At 45.0% G+C, this 24,428-nt stretch overlaps 1 protein-coding gene across 1 annotated transcript in view; it reads right to left on the minus strand.

The window, feature by feature from the left end:
* Nucleotides 1-21,744: 21,744 nt before the first annotated feature.
* The window catches only part of LOC136577198 (putative methyltransferase DDB_G0268948), a 58,849-nt gene continuing 56,165 nt past the window's right edge, over nt 21,745-24,428 (minus strand). Inside the window, exon 8 of the mRNA XM_066576997.1 lies at nt 21,745-21,937. Within this exon, the coding sequence (XP_066433094.1) occupies nt 21,847-21,937 (91 nt within the window). The 3' untranslated portion in view covers nt 21,745-21,846. The remainder of the gene's footprint in view (nt 21,938-24,428) is intronic.

The raw sequence follows: 24,428 nt of genomic DNA on the forward strand, positions 1-24,428 counted from the left end.
GACGCGGAGTTCCAAGTGAGGGTGTGGGTATAGGCTGAGTTCCTGGTCCAGGCGAATCACAGTCGGCTGCTGCGGGAGTAGGAGAGAGGACAGTTTCTGGGGTCCCCAGCTTCATATCACAATTTTTGGGTCCACGTCGTAGACCTTTATTAAAAACCGAGCAGTGTGAGCAGGTCCTGTCGTGGATGGCAGAAAGTGCATCCAGCAATCTATCGACCACCCAGTCTTCTATGCCGTCCACTGCTACAACTCTGAATCCTCTGGCTGCTGCTCCTCCTTCCTCCCAGCCTCCTCACTCCATGAAAATGACACATTCTGAGGAGCAGGCAGACTCCCAGGAACTGTTCTCGGGCCCCTGCCCAGATTGGGCAACAATGGCTCCTCTCCCACCGGAGGAGTTTGTCGTGACCGATGCCCAACCTTTGGAAAATTCCCGGGGTCCGGGGAATGTGGCTGGGGACTTCCAGCAACTGTCTCAAGAGCTTTCAGTGGGTGAGGAGGACGATGATGATGAGACACAGTTGTCCATCAGTGAGGTAGTAGTAAGGGCAGTAAGTCCGAGGGAGGAGTGCACAGAGGATTCGGAGGAAGAGCCGCTGGACGATGAGGTGACTGACCCCACCTGGTGTGATAAGCCAACTGAGGACAGGTCTTCAGAGGGGGAAGCAATTGCAGCCGCAGGACAGGTTGGAAGAGGCAGTGGGGTGGCCAGGGGTAGAGGCAGGGCCAGAGAAAATAATTCACCAGCTGTTTCCCAAAGCACCCCCTCGCGCCAAGCCACCGTGCAGAGGCCAAGGTGCTCAAAGGTGTGGCAGTTTTTCACTGAGACCGCGGACGACCGGTGAACAGTGGTGTGCAACCTTTGTCGCGCCAAGATCAGCCGGGGAGCCACCACCACCAGCCTCACCACCAGCATGCGCAGGCATAGGATGGCCAAGCACCCCACAAGGTGGGACGAAGGCTGTTCACCGCCTCCGGCTTGCGCCACTGCCTCTCCCCCTGTGCCCCAACCTGCCACTGAGATTCAACCCACCTCTCACAACACAGGCACGAGTGTCTCCTGGCCTGGACCCACACCCTCACCTCCGCTCTCCTCGGCCCCATCCAGCAATGTCTCTCAGCGCAGCGTCCAGCCGTCGCTAAGAGAATCGTTGGAGCGAAAGCGCAAATACGCCGCCACGCACCCGCACGCTGAAGCTTTAAATGTCCACATAGCCAAATTGATCAGCCTGGAGATGCTCCCCTACAGCCTTGTGGAAACTGAGGCTTTCAAAAACATGATGGCGGCGGCCCCGCGCTACTCTGTCCCCAGTCGCCACTATTTTTCACGGTGTGCCGTGCCAGCCCTACACGACCACGTCTCACGCAACATTGTACGTGCCCTCACCAATTCAGTTACTGGCAAGGTCCACTTAACAACGGACACGTGGACAAGCACAGGCGGGCAGGGCCACTATATCTCCCTGACGGCACATTGGGTGAATTTAGTGGAGGCTGGGACCGAGTCAGAGCCTGGGACTGCTCATGTCCTACCCACCCCCAGAATTCCGGGCCCCAGATCGGTGGTGGTATCTGCGGCGGTGTATGCCACCTCCACTAAACCTTCCTCCTCCTCCAATGCAACCTCTACCTCGCAATCAAGATGTGTCAGCAGCAGCACGTCGCCAGCAGTCGGTGTCAAGCGGTGCAGCAGCACAGCGGTGGGCAAGCATCAGCAGGCCGTGCTGAAACTACTTAGCTTAGGAGAGAAGAGGCACACGGCCCACGAACTGTTGCACGGTCTGACAGAGCAGACCGACCGCTGGCTTGCGCCGCTGAGCCTCCAACCGGGCATGGTCGTGTGTGACAACGGCCGTAACCTGGTGGCGGCTCTGCAGCTCAGCAGCCTCAAGCATGTGCCATGCCTGGCCCACGTCTATAACCCCTTAGTGACGAAGTCTGTTTGCGCCTTAGTGACGGAGCCAAATTTTCGAAATCTGACATGCGTCGTTCAACGTAGCATAACTCCGTAAAGGCTTTACATATCCAAGTGATTCTGACATGTTGTACTTCATTTTGGTTGTAAAAAGAGACCAATATAATTTGTGTATATTTATTAAAAGTACCAATATTGGAAAAATTTTGAAAAACTTGTCATTTTTTCACATTTTCAACTGTAATATCTCAAATATGTCCAAACATACTGTACAAATTTTTGATAAGATATATATTTCCATCTGTTTACTTTATTCTGAATGCACACTTGAAAAACTTGTGTGTTTGTTAACCATTTATAGGACGTACAAATTTAACATTACTTTTCAGCATTTTGAGGAACACTTTGTTTTCCTGCACCAAGCCAAGTTTGCAAAGGCTCATGAGTGTCAGAATAATAGATACCCCCCCAAATGACCCCATTTTAAAAACTACACCCCTTAATGTATCCACTGAGGGGTGTCATGAGAATTTAGACCCCACCAGTTTTTTCCAGGAATTAATTCAATTTAGAGGAGAAAAAATAAAATTTCATATTTTTGCAAATATGTCATTTTAAAGACATATTTTTTTCCTATAGTGCCCATGAAAATGAGGATTTACACCCCAAAATGGATACCCCCGTTTCTCCCGTGTTCAGAAACATACCCATTGTGGCTATAATCTTATGTCTGGATGCACAACGGGACCCAAAATGAAAGGAGTAGTCGGTGTCTTTCAGAACATAAATTTTGCTTGAAGGCGTTTTAGGCCCATAGCACTTTTGTAGATCTCTTGAGCGGTCAAAACCAAAGAGAACCCTCACAAGTGACCCCATTTTGAAAACTAGACCCCTTAACGAATTTACCTAGGGGTATACTGCCCATTTTGACCGCACAGTTTTTGAATGAATTCAAGCAAAGCAAAAGGGAAAAAAAATGTGATTTTCGTTTTTCTGGCAATTCTGTCGTTTTAAAAACTGCTTTTTTTGTACAGCACACACATGAATGAAGGCTTGCACCCCAAAATGGATACCCCTGTTTGTCCCGTGTTCAGAGGCATACCCATTGTGGCCCTAATCTTTTGTGTGGATGCACAACGGGGCCCAAAATGAAAGAAGTAGTCGGTGGCTTTCAGAACAGAAATTTAGCATGAAGGTGATTTAGGCCCCATTGCCCACTTGTAGAGCCCTTGAGCGGCCAAAACGAAAGAGAATCACCCCACAAATGACCCCATTTTGAAAACTAGACCCCTTAACAAATTCATCTAGGGGTGTACTGTGTATTTTTACCCTACAATTTTTGAATAAATCTAAGCAAAGCAGTAGGAAAAAAATTACAATTTTCATTTTTTGGCAGTTGTATCAATTTAAAAACTGTTTTTTTTTTGTACAGCACACATAGGAATGAAGACTTTGACCCCAAAATGGATACCCCTGTTTGTCCCGTGTTCAGAAACATACCCCTTGTGGCCCTAATCTACTTAAAGGACACATGGCTAGGCCTATAATGGAAGGAGCACCCGTTGGATTTCAGGGTACAACGGAATAAATTCCAGGCCCCATTGCCCACTTGTAGAGCTATTGAGCGTCCAAAACGATAAAGAACCCCCTCAAATGACCCCATTTTAAAAACTAGACCCCTTAATAAATTCATCTAGGGGTGTATTGCGTATTTTGACCCCACAGTATTTGAATAAATCTAAGCAAAGCAAAAGGAAAAAATTACAATTTTCATTTTTTTGGCAATTTTGGCAATTTAAAAACAGGTTTTTTTGTACAGTGTACATAGGAATGAAGACCTTCACCCCAAAATAGATACCCCCATTTGTCCCGTGTTCAAAAACATACCCCTTGTGGCCCTAATCTACTTATAGGACACATGGTTAGGCCTGTAATGCAGGGAACACCCGTTGGATTGCAGGGCACAACTGAATAAATCCCAGGCCCCATTGTTCATTTGTACGGAATAAAAATTGACTCCCTAAAAATATCCCCCCCTCCGCGCCCTTTTCAGCGTTCCCCAAATCTTAGATAAAAGTAATAATGTGAACTGTGTGGTATTTCCGAAGGGGTAATTACGGAGGCTGGTTGGGATGGGTACATGGGGCAATAAAACCATGTATCCCCCCTCCTCTCATGCTTTTTGGGGGGTATTTAGTGACCTCAGTAGCGGGTATGGGGTGTAAAAAGTGGCGCTCCATGAGTCTTCGTAAGCTTGATGAGGTGCGGCGGTCTCGCACAGAAGACGCTCAACAAGCTGCTCCTGGAACTGCAGGAAGGCGAGCGTTCCCGGGGCTTCTTGTAAATACGTATTACAGGTAGCGGTCTGAATAATGCCGGGCTCACGCAGCCGTAGGCTGAATCCGCTTGCGGAGGCCCGCAGCGGATCCCATCTGTGAGCCCGGCTGTGACCCTGCGTACCGCCGCGTAATGTACTGCGCATAACTGCGTACTTACACGGGTGGTCATCCGCAGTACTTTTGTTTTTGTTTGCATTTCCCACACCGTCGCTTAACGATGACGCGGGTACCCGCAGCCCGTATACAAGGTAGTTGCATATGGGCTGCGGGTATATCCACGACCATGGAGCACAATGGGCTCTATGCTGCGGATAGCCGCGGTAAAATAGAACCTACTGTGCTCTCTTTTCTGCGAGTGGATTACGCAAATCCGACCCGCTAATGTGAGCGGAATTGTGTAATCCAATGCGATTGATCTGCGTATTACCGTGGATCAGACCCATGCGTAATCCGTAATTCCTATCCGGTCATGTGAGACCGGCCAAAGGTAGATCGCTACCTTTTTATCACGTGACCGGGGACCGCTCACCGAGGCCACCCGTCAATGCTCCAGGCTCTCGGCGACCATTGGTCGCCTGGGAGCAGGGAGATTTTAATTTTCCTGGGCTCTCCGACTCCTGCGCATGTGTCCGGTGTTTTGCTGGCGGTCGCATGTGCAGAATCCGGGATAGTTCACGGAGGAAGATCGCGTCGGGGTGCAAATACGGAGGCCTCCGGTAAAAAGTTTCATCTCCTCTCACCGATCGCATCGGTGAGGGGAGATGAACCTTCACCTTTTTTTTACTTTTACGTGATCGCCATTATTTATTGGATAACGGCGAACACATGACGAGGAACCGCTCACTGCGGCCCCCCCATGAAATCTCCAGGCCCACGGCTAAGTTTTGTAGCCAGGAGCAGGGAGATTTTAAGTTCTCCTGGCAATCCACGGCTTTTGCGCATGCGTCTGCCATTTTGGCGACGGGCTCGTGTGCAGAAACTGGGGTAAGGTTCGCGGATAAATCTGTGGGCCTTAGGTACGTCATTTCATCCTCCCTCACGGATATGATCCGTAGGGGGAGATGAAACGCAAGCTTTTTTAACTTTTTTTAAACTTTTTTTTTTACTTTTTACACTTTTTTTACTTTACATGATCACTGTCATCCATGGGATGACAGTGATCATGTCCCTGGTGACAGACCCTCTGCTCCGGGCTACACATGGCAGCCTGGAGCAGAGGGATTTTAAATATCCCGGGGCTCGAGCCCCTCCGTGCACGCTCCCGATGATTGACATCGGGCGCGCATGCGCAGACGGGGATTCGGGTCCCGGGACATCGGGGAGGACTTAGATGAGTATTTTCACCTCCCCTCATGGATCCGATCCCTGAGGGGAGGTGAAACTGACTTTTTTAAAAACTTTTTTTGAACTTTTTCGTGATCGCCGCTATCCAATAGATAGCGGCGATCGCGTGCCCGGGGACCACTCATAGCGGTCCCCGGTACCACCTCCTGGTTCCCGGCTACCTTCAGGAGACGGGAGCCAGGAGATTTCAAATTTGCCGGGGGCTCCCGGGCTTCTGCGCATGCGCCTGACGTCATCGTCTGGCGTGCATGCGCAGAAGACCGCCGGCTGGTCTGGGAGGACCCGATCTCCGGGGGACACCGCGGACAAGCCGCGTGAGTATTTTCAGCTGCCCTGATGGATCCGATCCATCGGGGCAGCTGAATCTCTACTTTTTTTTTTACACATTTTTGTTTACTTTTTTGCGATCGGTGCTATCCATTGGATAGCGCCGATCGCAATGCCGGGGGGGGGGGGGGGACTGCCCACATCCTGGGATGACAGCCCCATGCTGTCGGCTACCTGCGGGCACTGACAGCATGGAGCTGTCACGTCCTCAGGCAAGTGGGCATTAATCCAAAGAGGATGCATAAAACTACGTCCTCTAGGATTAAAGCGCACATTTCCGCAAGTCGAACACGGACCCTGCCACCCTGCAGACCCTGCAATATCGCTTTAATCTGCGAGTGCACCGACTGCTTTGCGACGTGCCCACACGGTGGAACTCTGCGCTCCACATGTTGTCCTGGGTGTATGAGCAGCGTAGAGCTATAGTGGAATACCAACTCCAACATGGGCAGCGTAGTGGGAGTCAGCCTCCTCAATTCTTTACAGAGGAGTGGGCCTGGATGGCAGATATCTGCCAGGTCCTTGGAAACTTTGAGGAGTCTACCCTGATGGTGAGTGGTGATGCTGCAATCATTAGCGTCACCATTCCCTTGCTATGCCTGTCGAGAAGTTCCCTGCAAAGCATAAAGGCTGACACTCTCCGGGGCCTTTGCCAGCTTTATGGCTCCCCAGCAAGACTGTGTCACACCTCCCCAGTCCAGGCTGAGTCGGAGGGAGCACTGTAAGAAGATGGTGAGGGAGTACGTAGCTGATCGTACCACCATCCTCCGTGACGCCTCTGCTCCGTACAACTACTGGGTGTCAAAGCTGGACACGTGGCCTGAACTCGCGCTATATGACCCGGAGGTGTTGGCTTACCCTGCGGCTAGCATCTTGTCAGAGAGGGTGTTTAGTACAGCTGGGGGAATCATCACGGACAAGCGTACCCGCCTGTCAACCGATAGTGCCGACAGGCTTACACTCATGAAGATGAACAAAGCCTGGATTTCCCCAGACTTCTCTTCTCCACCAGCGGACAGCAGCGCTACCTAAAGACCTTTGTCAATCTGTGTATGGTATTCGTCCTCCTCCTCCTGAAACCTCACGTCATCACCGCGAACGGGCAATTTTTCTGTGGGCCAAAAGGCTCATATAACTTTTCTAAATAATATTTATCTGTTTCAATTCTCATAAAAGCATTGAAACTTCCACCTGAACCAATTTTTATTTTGACTGGGCTGCCTCCAGGCCTAGTTAAAAATTAAGCCACAGTACGGTAAGCGATTAATGGGTTTCACCTGCCCTCTGGGTTGGGCATGGGCAATTTTTTGTGGGGTACATTTGTACTGGCGGTACACCAATTTTTCGGGCCCTCGCCTACAATGTAATCCAAGTAATTTTTATGGGCTTCGCCTGCACTCATACTACACCACTGTGTCTGGGGTTGGCCTACACTTTTGCTACAGAAATGTAACTCTGTTCTGCCTACCTATACTTCTGCCACAGTAATGCTACAAGGGTCTGACTATACTTCAGCAACAGAAATGTAACTTCGGTCTGCCGATACTTCTGCTCCTGAAATGTTACCTTGGTTTTGGTATACTGTTACTACTGTAATTTTACTAATACTGGGCTCTGCCCATACTACAACGGAAATGTTAGTGGGGCATGTCTATACTGCTATAACAGAAATGTAACTAATAGTGGGCTCTGCCCATACTGCTTCTACGTAAATGTTACTGGGGTCTGACTATACTGCTACTACTGAAATGTTACAAATACTAAGCTCTCCCTACACTGCTGCCAGGGAAATGTTTTTCTGCTGCTTTGCCCATACTGCTTCTACGATAATGTTACTGGGGTCTGACTATACTGCTACCACTGAAATGTAACAAATGCTGTACTCTCCCTACACTGCTCCCAGGGAAATGTTTTTCTGCTGCTTTTCCCATACTGCTTCTACGTTTATGTTACTGGGGCCTGTCTATACTGCTACTACTGAAGTGTTACAAATGCTAAGCTCTCCCTACACTGCTGCCAGGGAAATGTTTTTCTGCTGCTTTGCCCATACTGCTTCTACGTAAATGTTACTAGGGGCCTGTCTATACTGCTACTACTGAAATGTTACAAATGCTGTGCTCTCCCAACACTGCTGCCAGGGAAATGTGAATCTGCTGCTTTGTCCATACTGCTTGTACGTAAATGTTACTGGGGTCTGACTATACTGCTACTACTGAAATGTTACAAATGCTGTACTCTCATTACACCGCTGCAAGGGAATTGGGAATCTACTGCTTTGTCCATACTGCTTCTACGTTAATGTTACTGGGGTCTGACTTACTGCTACTACTGAAATGTTAAAAAAAATATGCTCTCCCTACACTGCTGCCAGGGAAATGGGAATCTGCAGCTTTGCCCATACTGCTTCAACGTAAATGTTAATGGGGTCTGTCTATACTGTCACTACAACTGAAAAGTTACTGCACTCTGTCAATACTGCTGCAAATGAAATGTAACTGGGCTCAGCCTACACTGCTGCAATGGAAATGTTAAAGGGGTGTGTCTATACTGTTACTGCTACTGAAATGTTATTGGGGTCTGTCAATACTGCTGTAAATGAAATGTTACTGGGGTCTGTCTATACTGTTACTACTGAAATGTTACTAGGGCCTGTCCATACTGTTGCTACTGAAATGTTACTGGGGCCTGTCCCTAATGATACTACTGAAATGTTACTGGGGTCTGTCTGCACTGCTGGAACTGAAATGTTACTGGGGGTCTGTCAATACGGCTGTAAATGAAATGGACAACGGAAACCATAGGAATGTAGCCTTTCCATTTTCCAGCTTGAGTATCCTTTTCATTGCAATCAAATGCCCCTCTCTTGTCTTAGAAAATACTAGCTTTTCCACATAGGTGTTGTCAATCTGTCTATACTGTTACTACTGAAATCCCACTAATACTGGGCTATGCCTATCCTGCTGTTACGGAAATGTTACAGGGGTCTGTTGATACCGCTACTACTGAAATGTAACGGATACTGTGCTCTGCCTATACTGCAGCTACTGAAATGTAACTGGGGTCCGTCTATACTGTAACTACAGAAGTCTCCCTAGACTTTTGCAACATAACGGTTAGTGGAGTGTGCGTATACCTTAGCTACAGGAGTATTACAGGGTCGGTGCATACTATGGGTGCACTAAGTGTTCCCATCGCGGTGTTCCACGTACATGGCCCAAAAAAAATTTGCCCAGTCTGACTAGGGCATGCAGTCTGTGCCGAAGCCCACCTGTATGTAATCTGACGTTAGCTCTGCTGTCCAGGGCACTGCAATGGGTTACATTTATGTACCGCCGGTGGGTTCCAGGGAGGCACCCATGCTGTGGGTCCACAGGGACTTTACATCAGGGAGTTGTACCTGCCTGTGTATACTTATAAAAAAACCCTGTCTGACTGGGGCATGCAGTGTGGGCCGAAGCCAACCTGTATTTAATCTGACGTTAGCTCAGCTGTGCAGGGCACTGCAATGGGATTTATTTATGTACCGCTGGTGGGTTCCAGGGAGCCACCCATGCTGTGGGTCCACAGGGACTTCACATAGGGGATTTGTACCTGCCTGTGTCTATGTATTAAAAACCCCAGTCTGACTGGGGCATGCAGTGTGGGCCGAAGCCCACCTGCATTTTATCTGACGTTAGCTCTGCTGTCCGGGGCACTGCAATGGGATGTATTTATGTACCGCCGGTGGGTTCCAGGGAGCCACCCATGCTGTGGGTGCACACGGAATTCCCATTGCGGAGTTGTACCTGCCTGTGACTATTTATAAAGAACCCCAGTCTGACTGGGGCATGCAGTGTGGGCCGAAGCCCACCTGTATTTCATCTGACGTTAGCTCTACTATCCGGGGCACTGCATTGGGACAAACTACAGGAGCAATACAGCGCTAATGAGACGTGCAGAGCTACGCTAGCATTGGAGTCCGCTGTAGGCCCGCGATTGCTGAGGGTTTGTGCAGAGGCCTAGGTCGTGGGCGCTGTGCAAGTCTGCCATGTTTGGCCGCTCAGATCAATTTTTTGTTCATGTCTTGGGTTTCCTAGGATCCACCGATGCTGTTGGTGCAAACTTAGTTCCCATCGCGGTGTTTGACCTGTCTGGCACAAAGGCTCTGACTGACTTGGGTAGAGGGCAGAGTGCAGCGTGCAGATGGCTTTCCCCTTGCAGTGTCGATTGAGCTATGCGACACCTTGACAGAATGAATACTGTGTGGCACATGGGTTCCCCATTGCTATGCCCACGTGTGCAGCTCCTGATGGAGGTGGCACAGGATTGGATTTCTCATTGCTTCTGTACAGCATTGTGGGCTATTGACCCCCCCCCCCTTTTAAAGAGGGTCGCTGCCTTGCCCTGCCAACCCTCTGCAGTGTGTGCCTCTGGTTCCTCCTGATCGCAGACACACTTATAAATAGACAAGAGGGTGGTGTGGCTATGCAGCCAGCGTGTGGCATGAGGGCAGCTGAAGGCTGCGCAGGGACACTTTGGTGTGCGCTGTGGGCGCTGGGTCGTGCGGGGGGGTTGGGCAGCATGTAACCCAGGAGAAGAGGCAGCGGTGTGTCCCACCGGCAGTGCTTGTGCTTAGTTCGAGGTAGTGTAATGCTTAGCTAAGGTGTGCCTTACTAATGAGGGTTTGTCCGAAGTAAAAATTGTTAGGGTGGGACCCACTCTTCCCGCTACTGTGGCTTAATAGTGGGACCTGGGAACCTGAAATGCAGCCCAACATGTTGCCCCTCGCCTGCCCAATCCGTTTCTGTGTCGTTTCCATCACTTTCTTGGGTTTTCTAGATTTTCACCAATGAAAACCTTAGCGGAGCATGGGTGATATACAAAAATGCTCGAGTCGCCCATTGACTTCAATGGGGTTCGTTACTCGAAACGAACTCTCGAGCATCATGGAAAGTTCGACTCGAGCAACGAGCACTCGAGCATTTTGGTGCTCGCTCATCTCTAATAATTATCTATTCTATGTATTTTACATATGTTTTATATTGATTAAATTACTTCTGCATAACTAATAGGAAATATCAATATGTACAGATTTTCCATATATACATTAATTTTTTTAATGTATGTATTTTTATTTTACTTTATTTTTATTGAAATGAGCATTTTGTCAGGATTCAAACAGTGCAGGCAAATTTAGGTTTGAAAAACTGCTGACAGGTTCTCTAATTATTTGGGAAGTGGTGACATCAAAATTGAATCTTTTCCCCAATGCAGGAAAACCTAGTTACTAGAGATGAGCGAGCACCAAAATGATCGGGTGCTCGTTACTCGAGTCGAACTTTCCGCGATGCTCGAGGGTTCCTTTCGAGTAACGAACCCCATTGAAGTCAATGGGCGACCCGAGCATTTTTGTATATCGCCGATGCTCGCTAAGGTTTTTATTTGTGAAAATCTGCAAAACCAACTAAAGTGATGGAAACGACACAGAAACGGATAGGGCAGGCGAGGGGCTACATGTTGGGCTGCATCTCAGGTTCCCTGGTCTCACTATTAAGCCACAATAGAGGCAAGAGTGGGGCCCCCCCCTAACAATTTTTACTTTGGACAAACAGTCATTAGGAAGGCACACCTTTGCTAAGCACCCCACTACCTTCAACCAAGCACAATCACTGCCTGCGGGACACACCCCTGCGTCCGCAGCGCACACAAAAGTGTCCCTGTGCAGCCTTCAGCTGCCCTCATGCCACACGCTGGGCCACAACGGGAATGTTTTTGAACACAGGACAACCGAGGGGATCCATTTTGGGGTGAAGGTCTTCATTCCTATGTACCCTGTACAAAAAAAAACTTTTTAAATTTAAAAAATTGCCAAAAAAATTGAAAATCGTAACTTTTTCCTTCTGCTTTGCTTAGATTCATTCAAATACTGTGGGGTCAAAATACGCAGTACACCCCTAGATGAATTCGTTAAGGGGTCTAGTTTTCAAAATGGGGTCATTTGAGGGCATTCTTTATAGTTTTGGCCGCTCAATGGCTCTATAAGTAGGCAATGGGGCCTGGAATTTATTCAGTTGTACCCTGAAATCCACTGGGTGTTCCTTTCATTGTAGCCCTAGGCATGTGTCCTGTAAGTCTATTAGGGCCACAATGGATATGTTTCTGAACACGGGACAAACAGGGGTATTCATTTTGTGGTGCAAGTCTTCATTTATACATGTGCTGTACAAAAAAAACTGTTTTTAAATTGACGCAATAGCCCACAAAATGAAAATCGTAGTTTTTTTCTTACTGCTTTGATCTATTCAAAAATTGTAGGGTTAAAATACACAGTGTACACCCCTAGATAAACTCGTTAAGGGGTCTAGTTTTCAAAATGGGGTCATTTGTGGGGGTTCTCTATGGTTTTGGGCGCTCAAGAACTCTACAAGTGGGCAATGGGGCTTAAAAGGACTTCAAGCAAAATCTATGTTCTGAAAGCCACCGATTACGCCTTTCTTTTTGGGCCCCGTTGTGCATGGGGACATAAGATTAGGGCCACAATGGGTATATTTCTGAAAACAGCACAAACAGGGGTATCCATTTTGGGTGCAAGTCTTCCTTCATATGTGTGCTGTACAAAAAAAGCAGTTTTTAAAAAGACAGAATTGCCAAAAAAAACGAAAATCCTATTTTTTTCCTTTTGCTTTGCTTGAATTCATTCAAAAACTGTGGGGTCAAAATGGGCAGTACACCCCTAGATAAATTCCTTAAGGGGTCTAGTTTTCAAAATGGGGTCATTTGTGGTGGTTCTATATGGTTTTGAGCGCTCAAGAACTCTACAAGTGGGCAATGGGGCCAAAAAGGACTTCAAGCAAAATCTATGTTCTGAAAGCCACTGACTACTCCTTTCATTTTGGGCCCTGTTGTGCATCCAGACATAAGATTAGGGCCACAATGGGTATGTCTCTGAACACGGTACAAACAGGGGTATCCATTTTTGGGTGCAAGTCTTCATTCATATGTGTCCTGTACAAAAAAAGCTGTTTTTAAAATGACAGAATTGCCAAAAAAACGAAAATCACAATTTTTTCCTTTTGCTTGGCTTGAATTCATTCAAAAACTGTGGGGTCAAAATATGCAGTACACCCCTAAATAAATTCCTTAAGGGGTCTAGTTTTCAAAATGGGGTCATTTGTGGGGGTTTTCTATGGTTTTGGGCGCTCAAGAACTCTACAAGTGTGCTATGGGGCCTAAAAGGACTTCAAGCAAAATTTCTGTTTTGAAAGACACTGACTACTCCTTTCATTTTGGGCCCCGTTGTGGACTCAGATATAACATTAGGGCCACAATGGGTATATTTCTGAACACGAGAGAAACAGGGGTATCCATTTTGGGGTGTAAATCCTCATTTTCATGTAAACTATAGGAAAAAAATATGTCTTTAAAATGACAGATTTGCAAAAATATGAAATTTTACTTTTTCTCCTCTAAATTGAATTAATTCCTGAAAAAAACTGTGTGGTTAAAATACTCATGACACCGCTCAGTGAATACACTAAGGGGTGTAGTTTTTAAAATGGGGTCATTTGTGGGGGTATCTATTATTCTGACACTCATGAGCCTTTCCAATCTTGGCTTGGTGTAGGAAAAGAAAGTGTTCCTTCAAAATGCTAAAAAGTAATGTTAAATTTGTATGTCTCCTAAATGGTTAAAAAAAAACAAAAGTTTTTCCAATGTGCGCCCAAAATAAAGTAAATAGGTGGAAATATATATCTTAGGAAAAATTTCTATATTATGTTTGCACATATTTAAGATATTGTAGTTGGAAATGTGAAAAAATGACGATTTTTTTCAAAATTTTCCCAATTTTGGCGCTTTTAATAAATAAACACAAATTCTATCAGTCTGTTTTTTCGCCACATGTTGTACTTCATTTAAGCGGAAAAAATAATGTCAGAATCGCTTGGATATGCAAAACCTTTCTGGTGTTTTTCCATGTTAAAGTGACACGTGTCAGATTTGCAAAATTTGGCCTGGTCATTAAGGCGCAAACAAGCTTGGTCACTAAGGGGTTAAGAGAACCATAGACTCTAGATCACGTGAGCTAATTATCCTCCTCTACTCTTAGTCATCTCATCTGGAATACTGTGTCCAGTTCTGGGCACCCTACTTGAAAAAAAGACATAGACAAGTTGGAGCAAGTTCAGAGAAGAGTTACCAAGATGGTGAGCGGTCTGCAAATCATGTCCTATGAGGAACGGTTAAATGATCTGAGAATGTTTAGCTTGCAAAAAAGAAGGCTGAGAGGAGACTGAATAGCTGTCTACAAATATCTGAAGGGCCATCACAGTCCATAGGGATAAGCCCTCTTCTCATCCGTACAAGGAAAGACTAGAAGCAATGGGATGAAACTGAAAGGGAGGAGACACAAATTAGATATTAGACAGTGAGGGTGATCAATGAGTGGAACAGGTTACCATGGGAGGTAGCGAGTTCTCCTTCAATGGAAGTCTTTAGAGGCTGAACAAATATCTGCCTTGGATGATTTATTGAATCCTGCACTGAGCAGAGGGTTGGACCCGATGACCCTGGAGGTCCCTTCCTATTCTGCCATTCTCTGAAAAAAAACGTTTAGGGTACACACTCACAAGTTGCAGATGCATACCATAATCTGCAATGTATTTTGTGCTGCGTGGTTAGCGCTTTTTTTTTTAATGAGGATTTCACCCTTTCAATTGAAGAGGTGAATTCTGCTGCAGATCCACACCAAAGTCCGGCTCAATATCCACATCAATTGTTCTTACTGTATTTTCCCACGGCGGAATTCAACACAGAATCTTCCACGTGAACATACAAATAAGTCAAGCAGGGGATGTAGGGTAAGTGAATCTAATGGCTGCGGGGATGTAGCGGCAGGCAGCGTTATGCCAGTAACTTAGCGGTGGATTAATAGACACTATTGATGACTGTGGGCACCGCTGAACACTCTTATCGCCCATAATATAATCTGCCATTGTCCAGGACATTTAAAAGAAAAGCTTTAGGCTTAAATAAAAATTGAATACTCCCCTATCCCCACAGCTACCAGTCCAGCAGTGCAGCCCACCGCCCGGAACATGGTGATTCTTCTATGGCTGCTGAAGGCTGTTAATGGCTGAGCGGTAATGTACACAATGTGCGGCATGTAACTGCCCAAGACTTTTCTGGGTTTCGTGCGCCGGGCTGTGGGGCTGCAGCACTGGACGGGGAGTAGCTGAGATAGAGTATCAATTTTTATTTATTTTAAGCCTTTTTAATTCTCAGAGAACTGTGTATTTCACACATGTAACACTTCCTAGGGCCACTCTGGTGGAAGCACATTTTTCATACTCGAGCCATCTATGTATATTGAAGTCCCTTCTATGCAGTACAGCCTCTTTCTTGCCTGATGCTCATCAGTCACATCTCGATGCTGAGATTTCTCCCTGCTCACTTTCTGTATGTCCTAACACTTGCATGATGCATCAGCACAATATCACGTGACCAACCAGAGCCGTTACCATCTCTGCTTCCTGGGAGGACACTGCCATTACTTTCTGTATTTTAGATTCATCCAAATAAGCTAAATACCATTAATATACAGTCACGAAAAAGAGCTGTGATCTCCCTCAAGATAACTGTATGACAGGAGCCTCTAATCATCAGCAGTAGCTGTGAGAAGAATTCATGTCCCCTCCCATGTTGAGTTGAAGAGTGTATGTGGAACAGCTCGTTTAAGATCACACACATTATGCAGACTGAAAAACTGACTTCTTGAGACAACATGAAGCCAACTAATTCTCAGGTGGTTAGAATGAGTTTCTCACGGCTTGTCGATCACGACGGTGTCATGGTATGTTAACCACAATCCGGAAGCAGACTAGTCCCCCTGCTCCTGTACAGGTTGCTGGTCATCACGTTTTGTGTGGGGGTTGCCTGCTACATCCATAAAGTTGCATATTGATATTTTCCTCAGAATCCCCCACACCTGAGAGAGATTTCATTAGGTGTTGTTTCTTCTCTGATCTGCCTATCGGTAGGTATGTGGGGCTGTATACTTCTACCCCTCCCTTAGTTCATTGCTGTTTATTGCACTTCAGTTAGTTATGGAGTTAGCTGTGTATCTTTCAGTTAAGTTGAGGTTTATTTCCCTCTCTTGGTTATTAGTACTGGGTCAGGTAGCAGACGAGAGGCGCTCAGCAGGTTTGCACTTATGAGAGTGGTCCATCCACTGTTAAGTAGGAACTTTTTCCAGTTGGAGTAGGGTCCGTTGTCCCTCTTATTTTGTGTTTCCTATTGTTGAATAAGATTTTTACTGCAGGGGGATTGGGGGGGCCTGGATGGGCTTAAGATGGCAGCGTAATACCTGACCTCCGCTAGGTATACCACCTAACAGCGACTTTCTAGCCATCAAAGAAGCTCCCTCTCCCGTTACTCCACACAGGTAATCTCTCTGACAGTCGGCACTCACCTGGGGATGTCCCGCCAAAGAGCTCCTCGCCCGCAGCCCAAGCGGCTGAATGATTTCTTCTCCGCTCCGGCAACCCAGCGCACCGCTGCAGCAAGAGCTCCGACGTCTCCTGTGTCCAGTGCAGGAGGCAGAAGAGAGAGATCTTCTTCCCCAGCGGCACAGGAAGGATCCTCACCGGAGCATCTGTTACAAGGAGCGGTGAGTGAAACTCCTAATGCTCCTACACAATACAAGTATGCAGGCAAAAGACACAACATGGCCCCACACGCTGTTCATAAAATGGCGCCGGCCACCCTGAAGCAAACAACCAATGCTCACTCTCTCTCAGCAAGTCCATTAAAAAATAGGCCCAGGATAGAGGACACTATAAATGCAGAATACCAATCGTCCACACTTAAGGAGTATATTTCTCTTCCTCACAACCAGCTTCGGAAACATTTATCAAAGATATGGTGATGGCTTTAAGTGATTCACTTCAATCTAACTTTAACACTTAAAAACCTCCCTGACAAGCTCATTAGAAGATATCGTAGATCTATCGATTGACAGAGCCCACAAGCTACCCAAGCCCAGCTATCTCGCCGACAGGGATATTATTGCAAGAATTCATTTCTTCCAAACAAAAGAGGCCCTTATGATAGCTGCACGGAAAGCTAACCACTTACCAGCGCCTTATGAAGGCATCCGTCTATTCACAGACTTATCCAAAGCCACCATGCAGGAAAGGAAAAAATTCTCCCAAATCACCACAGCATTACGCCAGCAAGAAATTCCATATAGATGGGGATTCCCGACTAAAATTCTGATCAGAAAAGAGGACATCACCCACGCAATCCTCAAACCTGATGACGCTATTCAACTTTGCAAATCATGGGGTATAAACCTAACCCTCCCACAATGCCAACATCCCATATCGAATAAAGATCTTATGGAAGACCAGGAACTGACCTACAAATGAGCGCCATATCGTGAGGGAAGCCTCATTCCACCTAACTAGGTGGTCCTGCCCGGCTCATTCGTTTCATACTCATACTATTCTGGCTATCCGATTATATTCTAATATCCCGCTAACAATTTTTACTAAATCAGAAAACAATTTTATATTGCATGCAATTGAAATAAACTTTAACAATACAAGTGTGGGTTGAAGACTAATAGTTTACTTCTTAAGTTTCCACATCTCAACACTTTCTCCTAAACGATAACAAAACATGTCAATCAAATACTTTCCATAAACGCCAATGGCTTAAATTCCCCTTTCAAGAGATCCTCCTTGTGGAAGGAAGTAATCTCCTCCGATGCGGACATTCTGTGTGTACAGGAGACCCACCTCGTAGCCTCCACAGGTCCAATTATCACCCACAAAAAATTCCCCAAAATGTTCTCTGCTTGTTCCTCGAGAAAACGCGCAGGGACACTAATTGCCTTCAGAGATACAATACATACCGAAATTTCAACACAAATTTCAGATCCTGCGGGCAGATGTCTTATCTTGACAGGCACGATCAACTCTAAACCATTCACTTTGGTAAATCTTTACGCACCTAATCAAGCTACTTTACGTTTTTTGAACAAACTAGCGAGGAAAATAAGGAAATACGAGGTCGGTACCCTAATTATCTGTGGTGATTTTAATGCTGTGCCAGATAAAGTACTAGATTCATCAAGAGGCCTCCTTAGATCTACCCCCTCTCTGTTGCCATGGTTGCATAAGGAGGCACTGTACAATACGTTCAGGTGCCTAAATTCCTCTAGATGGTACTACACTCCAACCTTGCTAAAGAGAAGAGATTTATCAACAAATGACCTTTGCTGGAGGAAGTGTGGAGGTCAAGGATCTTTGGTACACATCTTTTGGTCATGTCCATAATTGCAAACATTCTGGGAAGAAACCTATAAAATAATTTACGAAATATCCGGGACATACCTCCCATTTAATCCAAAACTAGCCTTACTACTATTGGAACCCTGCATTCCTATACCCCCATTGAAGAGACTTATAGGCCATATTCTATTGAGAGCTAAATACCTAAAAAATGGAAATCTGACACGCCACCTAATCACTTAGAGCTTGTCCATCTGATCTCTGAACATAGCTTATATGAAAAAATAATAGCCCTTCGTAATTACACGATTCAAAAGTACAATGAGACGTGGAACCCCTGGTTAAGCTTATTCCCGAATGAAGGAAATTCCAGACAGACCAGTTACAGGTTCAGTTATAGGCCTAGTTTTAAAGGCCTTACTTTTCTCTCTCTAAATAAACATGTTATCCTTCCTCCCCAGCCCACCCCCATCCCTCCTTTCTCTTTCATACCCCCCCTTCCATATCAGAGCCAACCTGTCATCCCTTTTTCCTCTCCCTGGACACTTCTTGATTGGAAAAACTCTGTTGATACAGTAATTGTTATTAAGTGCCCTTATAATTTCTTTAAATAGAAAATTTATGGTCAACGTGAGAGCTATATGTCACTCAAACCGTAAGATTGTATTAGAAACTTGTATTGTACATGTTTTGATGTTCTCATGCCTGCTTAATTTACAATGTACTGTACTTAAGCGTGGGCCAATAAAAAGTTTAAAAAAAAAAAAAAAGATTTTTACTGCAGCATTGTTTCCCATTTGTCCAGTGTTGATACAGTCTTCTCTCTCCTGGGCGAGGTATGCATTGTGCCCAGGTCAAACATGACACTCAACAGCCTTTGTATTTTCTCAGTGATGTATTTTTGCCTTGGTTTTCCTATGGATTCCATTAAGGTATTATCTAACCAGCTTAGGTCTCTGGCTATTGAAGTTGTAGAGGTAAAACCAATTTGCAATCTTATGTAGATTATGCAATTAACCACTAAATGAACGTTTCATTAGGTACATTTAAAAAGCTATTTGTATAGCTGATTCTAGACTAATCACTGGCTAAGGTAAACTGTAAATTAATTGTGATATTGCAAAAGTGTGCGCATAGCATTAAGTGTAACTTATTCATGGAGTACAGACTGAGTTATAGTGTTCATTGATAATTAGTATTGTGTCCAATAGTATTGTACTGTTAAGGCCCATTTACACCAGCAGATGATCGCTCCAACGACAGTATGAGTGACAGCTTTGAGCGATCATTTTGCATAGACTATTAAGTAGCTACTCAGCTACTTAAGTACCAAGTAAGTGTGTAAATGAAGCCTTCCCTGAATGCAGTTAATAGCCCTAGGCTATGGTCTGCGCTCATATTTACTTAGACTGTTGTGTGAAATGTTAATCTAAGTACAGCCTGCCTCTTCCACAGGCAGCAAAAGGTATTAACCGTTTCCAATCCAATGTCGGTCCTGCCCCGACATCATCATTTTCCTCCACAGCTCCGATGTCGGGACAGGTCCGACACTGCAGTGCAGGAGTGCATCTGCACCCAATCATCAGACAAATCGGGTGCAGATGCACTCCTGCACTGGTCCTCATTGAGGAGCCCAGAGGAGAAGGCAGAAAGGGTTTTTAACCCTTACTGCCTTCTCCTTTACACATTACATAGTGCTCAATTAGCGTTATGTAATGCATGGAGATTCCGGTCGGCGATCATGTGACCACCGGTGTCACCTGACCCCCAGCTGTCACATGATCACCGAGCCGGGAGGCAGAAGGGAGTAATACTTCCACATTTCCCCCACGGTGTAGTGACCACCTGCACCCTCCGCTGTCAGATCAGGAGGGTGAAGGGAAAATGTATTTTTTCTCAGCCATTCTCCCCAGCTCCAATTTATTTGGAGCTGTGGAGAATGGATGAGAGCAAATAAAGTGATTGGAAAGGGTTAAGAGACACAAGCTTATGACGGGATATACTCGAGTAATAGGCAACCCGAGTATAAGCCGAGTCAATAAGTTTTACCACATAAAACTGGTAAAACTTATTGACTCGAGTATAAGCCTTGCTATACTTGAGTACATACTTGGTAAAGAAAAAATGCAGTACTCACCTCCCAGCCGGCATCAATGTCCCTGGTGCGATGGTCTCCCCGGCAGTGTGGCAAGCTGCTTGAGAATTCTCCCTGCAGACATCTACCTGCACGGCTTTGAATTCCCCAGCAGTCAGCACTGTGTAAGTAAGCGCTGTGATTGGATCGAGCGCCAGCCAATTACAGCGGGCGCTCAATAAACCAATCACAGCCATTCAGTGATGTCATACACTAAATGGCTGTGAATGATCGAGCGCCAGCTGTGACTGGCTGAGCAGGGAGAAGACAGTGGGGAGCACTCTCAAGCAGCTTGCCGCACCGCCGGGAAGACCATCGCATTGGGGACACAGACGCCGGCTGGGAGGGGAGTATTGCGGGTTTTTTGTTACCTCACTTGAGTATAAGTGGAGGGGGGCTTTTTCAGCATAAAAAAAAGTGCTGAAAAACTAGGCTTATACTCGAGTATATATGGTAATACATTTAATTTGTCTGGTGGCATCTCTCTGCACCAGATGAAAAACTTACACTAGCTGTGAGCTGGAGTAGGCTTTTTGCTATAATCTATGCCAGTTTATGGTGTAAATTATACAAGGTGTCCCACTTGCCGGGGGCCCTGAAAAACAGCTATAACTCCAGAACTAGTGAACACATTTTAATATCATTTGGTCAAAACACACCTTACTCAATGAGAATCAGGAACCCCTTATCACATCTTCATTGTGTACTTCTTAATCTGACTGTCACTATTTACATTGCGGAGGTCCCTGGCAAAGGAGACAGAACTAGTCAGAGAGGCTATACTTGCTGTCTCACTCGGCACATCATGCCACCCCTACAGTTATGTAGGCAATAAATAGGAACCTGTGCAGCCTCCCAAAGAGGAATGTTTACAGATATAAGCCACAAACTATCAAGGAATTAAAAAAGAACATGTAAAAAATTGCTGAAGCGACGCCATTCATGCTTAATAGAATGTTCAGCAATATGAAGTGATGGGTTAAGGTTTGCTTGACTATAAACAAAAAGACACTTCCAGCACATGTTATAAGGAGTTCCGAATTCTCGTTGATTTGCCCAACTTTCAGTAAATTGTGTTCATTACTCTTGGGTTTTTCCAGGCCTCCAGCACATGGGATGCCCTGTAGTCTAAGTGAAGAGCCAAGAACAGTCACACCTGCAAAAGACAAAATTCTTGGAAACAGGGCGGAGCAGGGCGTAAATGCCAAGAATTCTGGTGTCCAAAGGAAAATATGCTTTATGTTTCTAATCAGCAGCTAGGAAGGCATATCTGTAATTGAATGTCATGCATGGATTACTAGTACCCCAATAAAATAATTCCTTCTTTATAGTTCGCTGCTGTAGAGAAAGATTTCAGCTTAAACTGAATTAAGGTTAATAGATAAGTAAAATAAGACACAACGTAGCGATCCGTCATTTCAAAGACTGAAGTTATGAGGTTTATTTCAGTGAATACTGTTTGCTTAATCTTCCACCAATGCATTATTGGATGCAGTATATCCGTTAGGAGACTCGTTACTTTGGCTTAGAAGCCAGCACGATAACATATTTCCACATGACCTCAACTTCGGTTTTATTGGAGGATGCTTCCATAATTTCCAAAAACCTTAAAAAGAAAAAAAAAAAAAGTACATAGTTGAAGAGAACATATTTCAACAATATTAAAATTCTACATCCATGTGTTTGATATACTTTACCATGGATGAGTGTTATCCTCTAGAAGACATTTTTGCTGTATACCCTTTAGACGGTAGATGCAGAGGACAGGAGGGGAAGAGCAGCATAGTCTTGTGCCGAGTGACTTTACCTGAGACTTTCTTAGCATCATGTCTGCCAGCAGGTATAGGCTGGGGATGATCGCGCTCCTCAGGTGCATTCTGTGCACCAATGTCTGTGGGACATCAATCATCCTCCCGCTGGCTTTGTCTCTCCTCTGAGGTGCCGCTGTCTACCAATCGGCACCACCACAACACATTGGCTTACATCTGCTACTCTATATTATGAGCTTAGTTCTGTTGCTGTATTTATGTTATGACACAACAAATTAGGTTATACCAAACTTGCCTACAAGGCAACAAATGCCCAGAATTAGGTCTACCCTATCATAAAACATAAACCTTTATTGTAAATAGCATTAAAGGAACAGGTATATATGGTGATTAAATATCCCAAGCATGCTGGTAGTTTGAGTGTCAAACAAGGTCTATATAGAAGGTTTAGATTTTGAAGTATATTCATATTTATACTTGGTATGATAGAATGTGGCTCAAGTCTGCAGGACAGGAGTCACTTAAGCAATATGTTCTACAACTCTCAGTTAAAAATCAACACAGCGCCCCAGACATGTTTCACTACAGAGTGTGGTGTCCTCGGGGGAGAAGGGCTGTATGTTCATGAGCCGGTCATTGCCAACAAGCAAATTTGAGCAGCTACCTATAGCATATAAACAGCCAATCCAAAGTGGAGATCAGAACTCCATGAGATGCTCCAAAAGTACTAATGATTAGTGTCCGTGATGGATGCATTTATGTACCCATATGAACACCACTACAGCGAGTGTCAATCAATACAGGACAGTTGTTTCTGATGGTCAGGTCAATGTGCCAATCACGGTATCGTGATGGGGAGTACCAGATATAATTGGGCGTTCGCATCATAGCGCTGTCACCGTGAGCGCCAATAGCAAACAGGCGCTCGCAGCCAGGTAGTTGAGACAACTACCCCATTAAGTGCGCATCGCAGTAAAGTTTAAAGATGTTAAAAACAGAGTTTTTTGTAAAAAAAAATCCTTTCCGCGCTCCTACTGTGGACTTTAAAACGAATCCACTGTCATGGCAGACAGTATTTAAGCAGATTCAATTTATTCACAAAAGAAATATATGTAACAGAAAACTGCATACAAGTGTAATCACTTTGTAGCAATGGACATGCAACGCGTTTCAGCGTTTCGAGAATGCCCTTTTCCAGCATAACCTTCATCTGAACGTTTACCTTATAAATAGTGTGTCTTACCTTGTGCAGGTGGGAGTCCCGTGTGTGGCGTGCCGCCATGCCGTGTCGCTCTGACGTAATCTCTAGGTGTCCCGCAGCCTGTTGGGAGATCTTTCATTTGCGATGCGTACGTAGAGCCTCAACCTATTTTGCGTAGTATGGTGGGAGAGTACGCTTTATGCGTAACTCTCGACGTAGTGGCTGCCTCCGGGACTCCGATCTCCACAGGGAAGATTTCAATCGCCGTTCATTCGGCTCATTCATGTGATGTTATATGCATTATCATATTGTTTTGTGTTCAAACATACAGTAATGTAGAACTTATAGTTTTAAAATTAATTTTTCTACGTATATATTAAAAATAAACTACATGGCTTTATATCTAGAATATTCTGTATACATAACCAAATGTATTAAATCAATGCCTATAATTTATCTAATGCATGGCTTTATATCTAGAATATTCTATATACATAACCAAATTCATATTAAATCAATGCCTATAATGTATCATTTCATATATATGGCAAATAGGACCCAGAATTCTCTTTTCAATTAATTAAAAATCAATATAAAATATGATATAAATATTTCTAAAATCCTACTGGATCAACTTTTTTCTAAAACCTCATTAAGAACGGATGGAGACAAAGTGTTCATTCTAAAAATCCAAAACATTTCGCGTGCTCTCAGTTTCGCAAAAGAGAATGTACATATTTGTTCGTGGGGTTATTGTAATATCTCTCGCATTAGGTTGTTCCTCTGTAAAGTGACGTGAAACACGATGTTTAGCGTAACCCGTTGTTATATTGAATCTATGCGGATTCCATCTTGAGCTTAATGTTTTGGTCGTACGTCCCATATATTTTAGTCCACATGGACATTCTATAAGATATATAATGAATTTAGAACAACTATTTAAAAACGGATTTATTTTGATATTCCTTTGTTCTTTTTGGCAGTATATCTCCTTTCTGCCCTGTACAATACTCAGGCAGCACTTACATTTCTCCCACATCGATATACTCCTGTCACTAGTGGTTTTTTGCTCACTTCCTTATTACATTTATTCTGAGGATTAGATGGGGCTAGAGTGTTTTGTATAG

Source organism: Eleutherodactylus coqui, chromosome 8 (assembly GCF_035609145.1).
Source record: "Eleutherodactylus coqui strain aEleCoq1 chromosome 8, aEleCoq1.hap1, whole genome shotgun sequence".
NCBI lineage: Eukaryota > Metazoa > Chordata > Amphibia > Anura > Eleutherodactylidae > Eleutherodactylus > Eleutherodactylus coqui.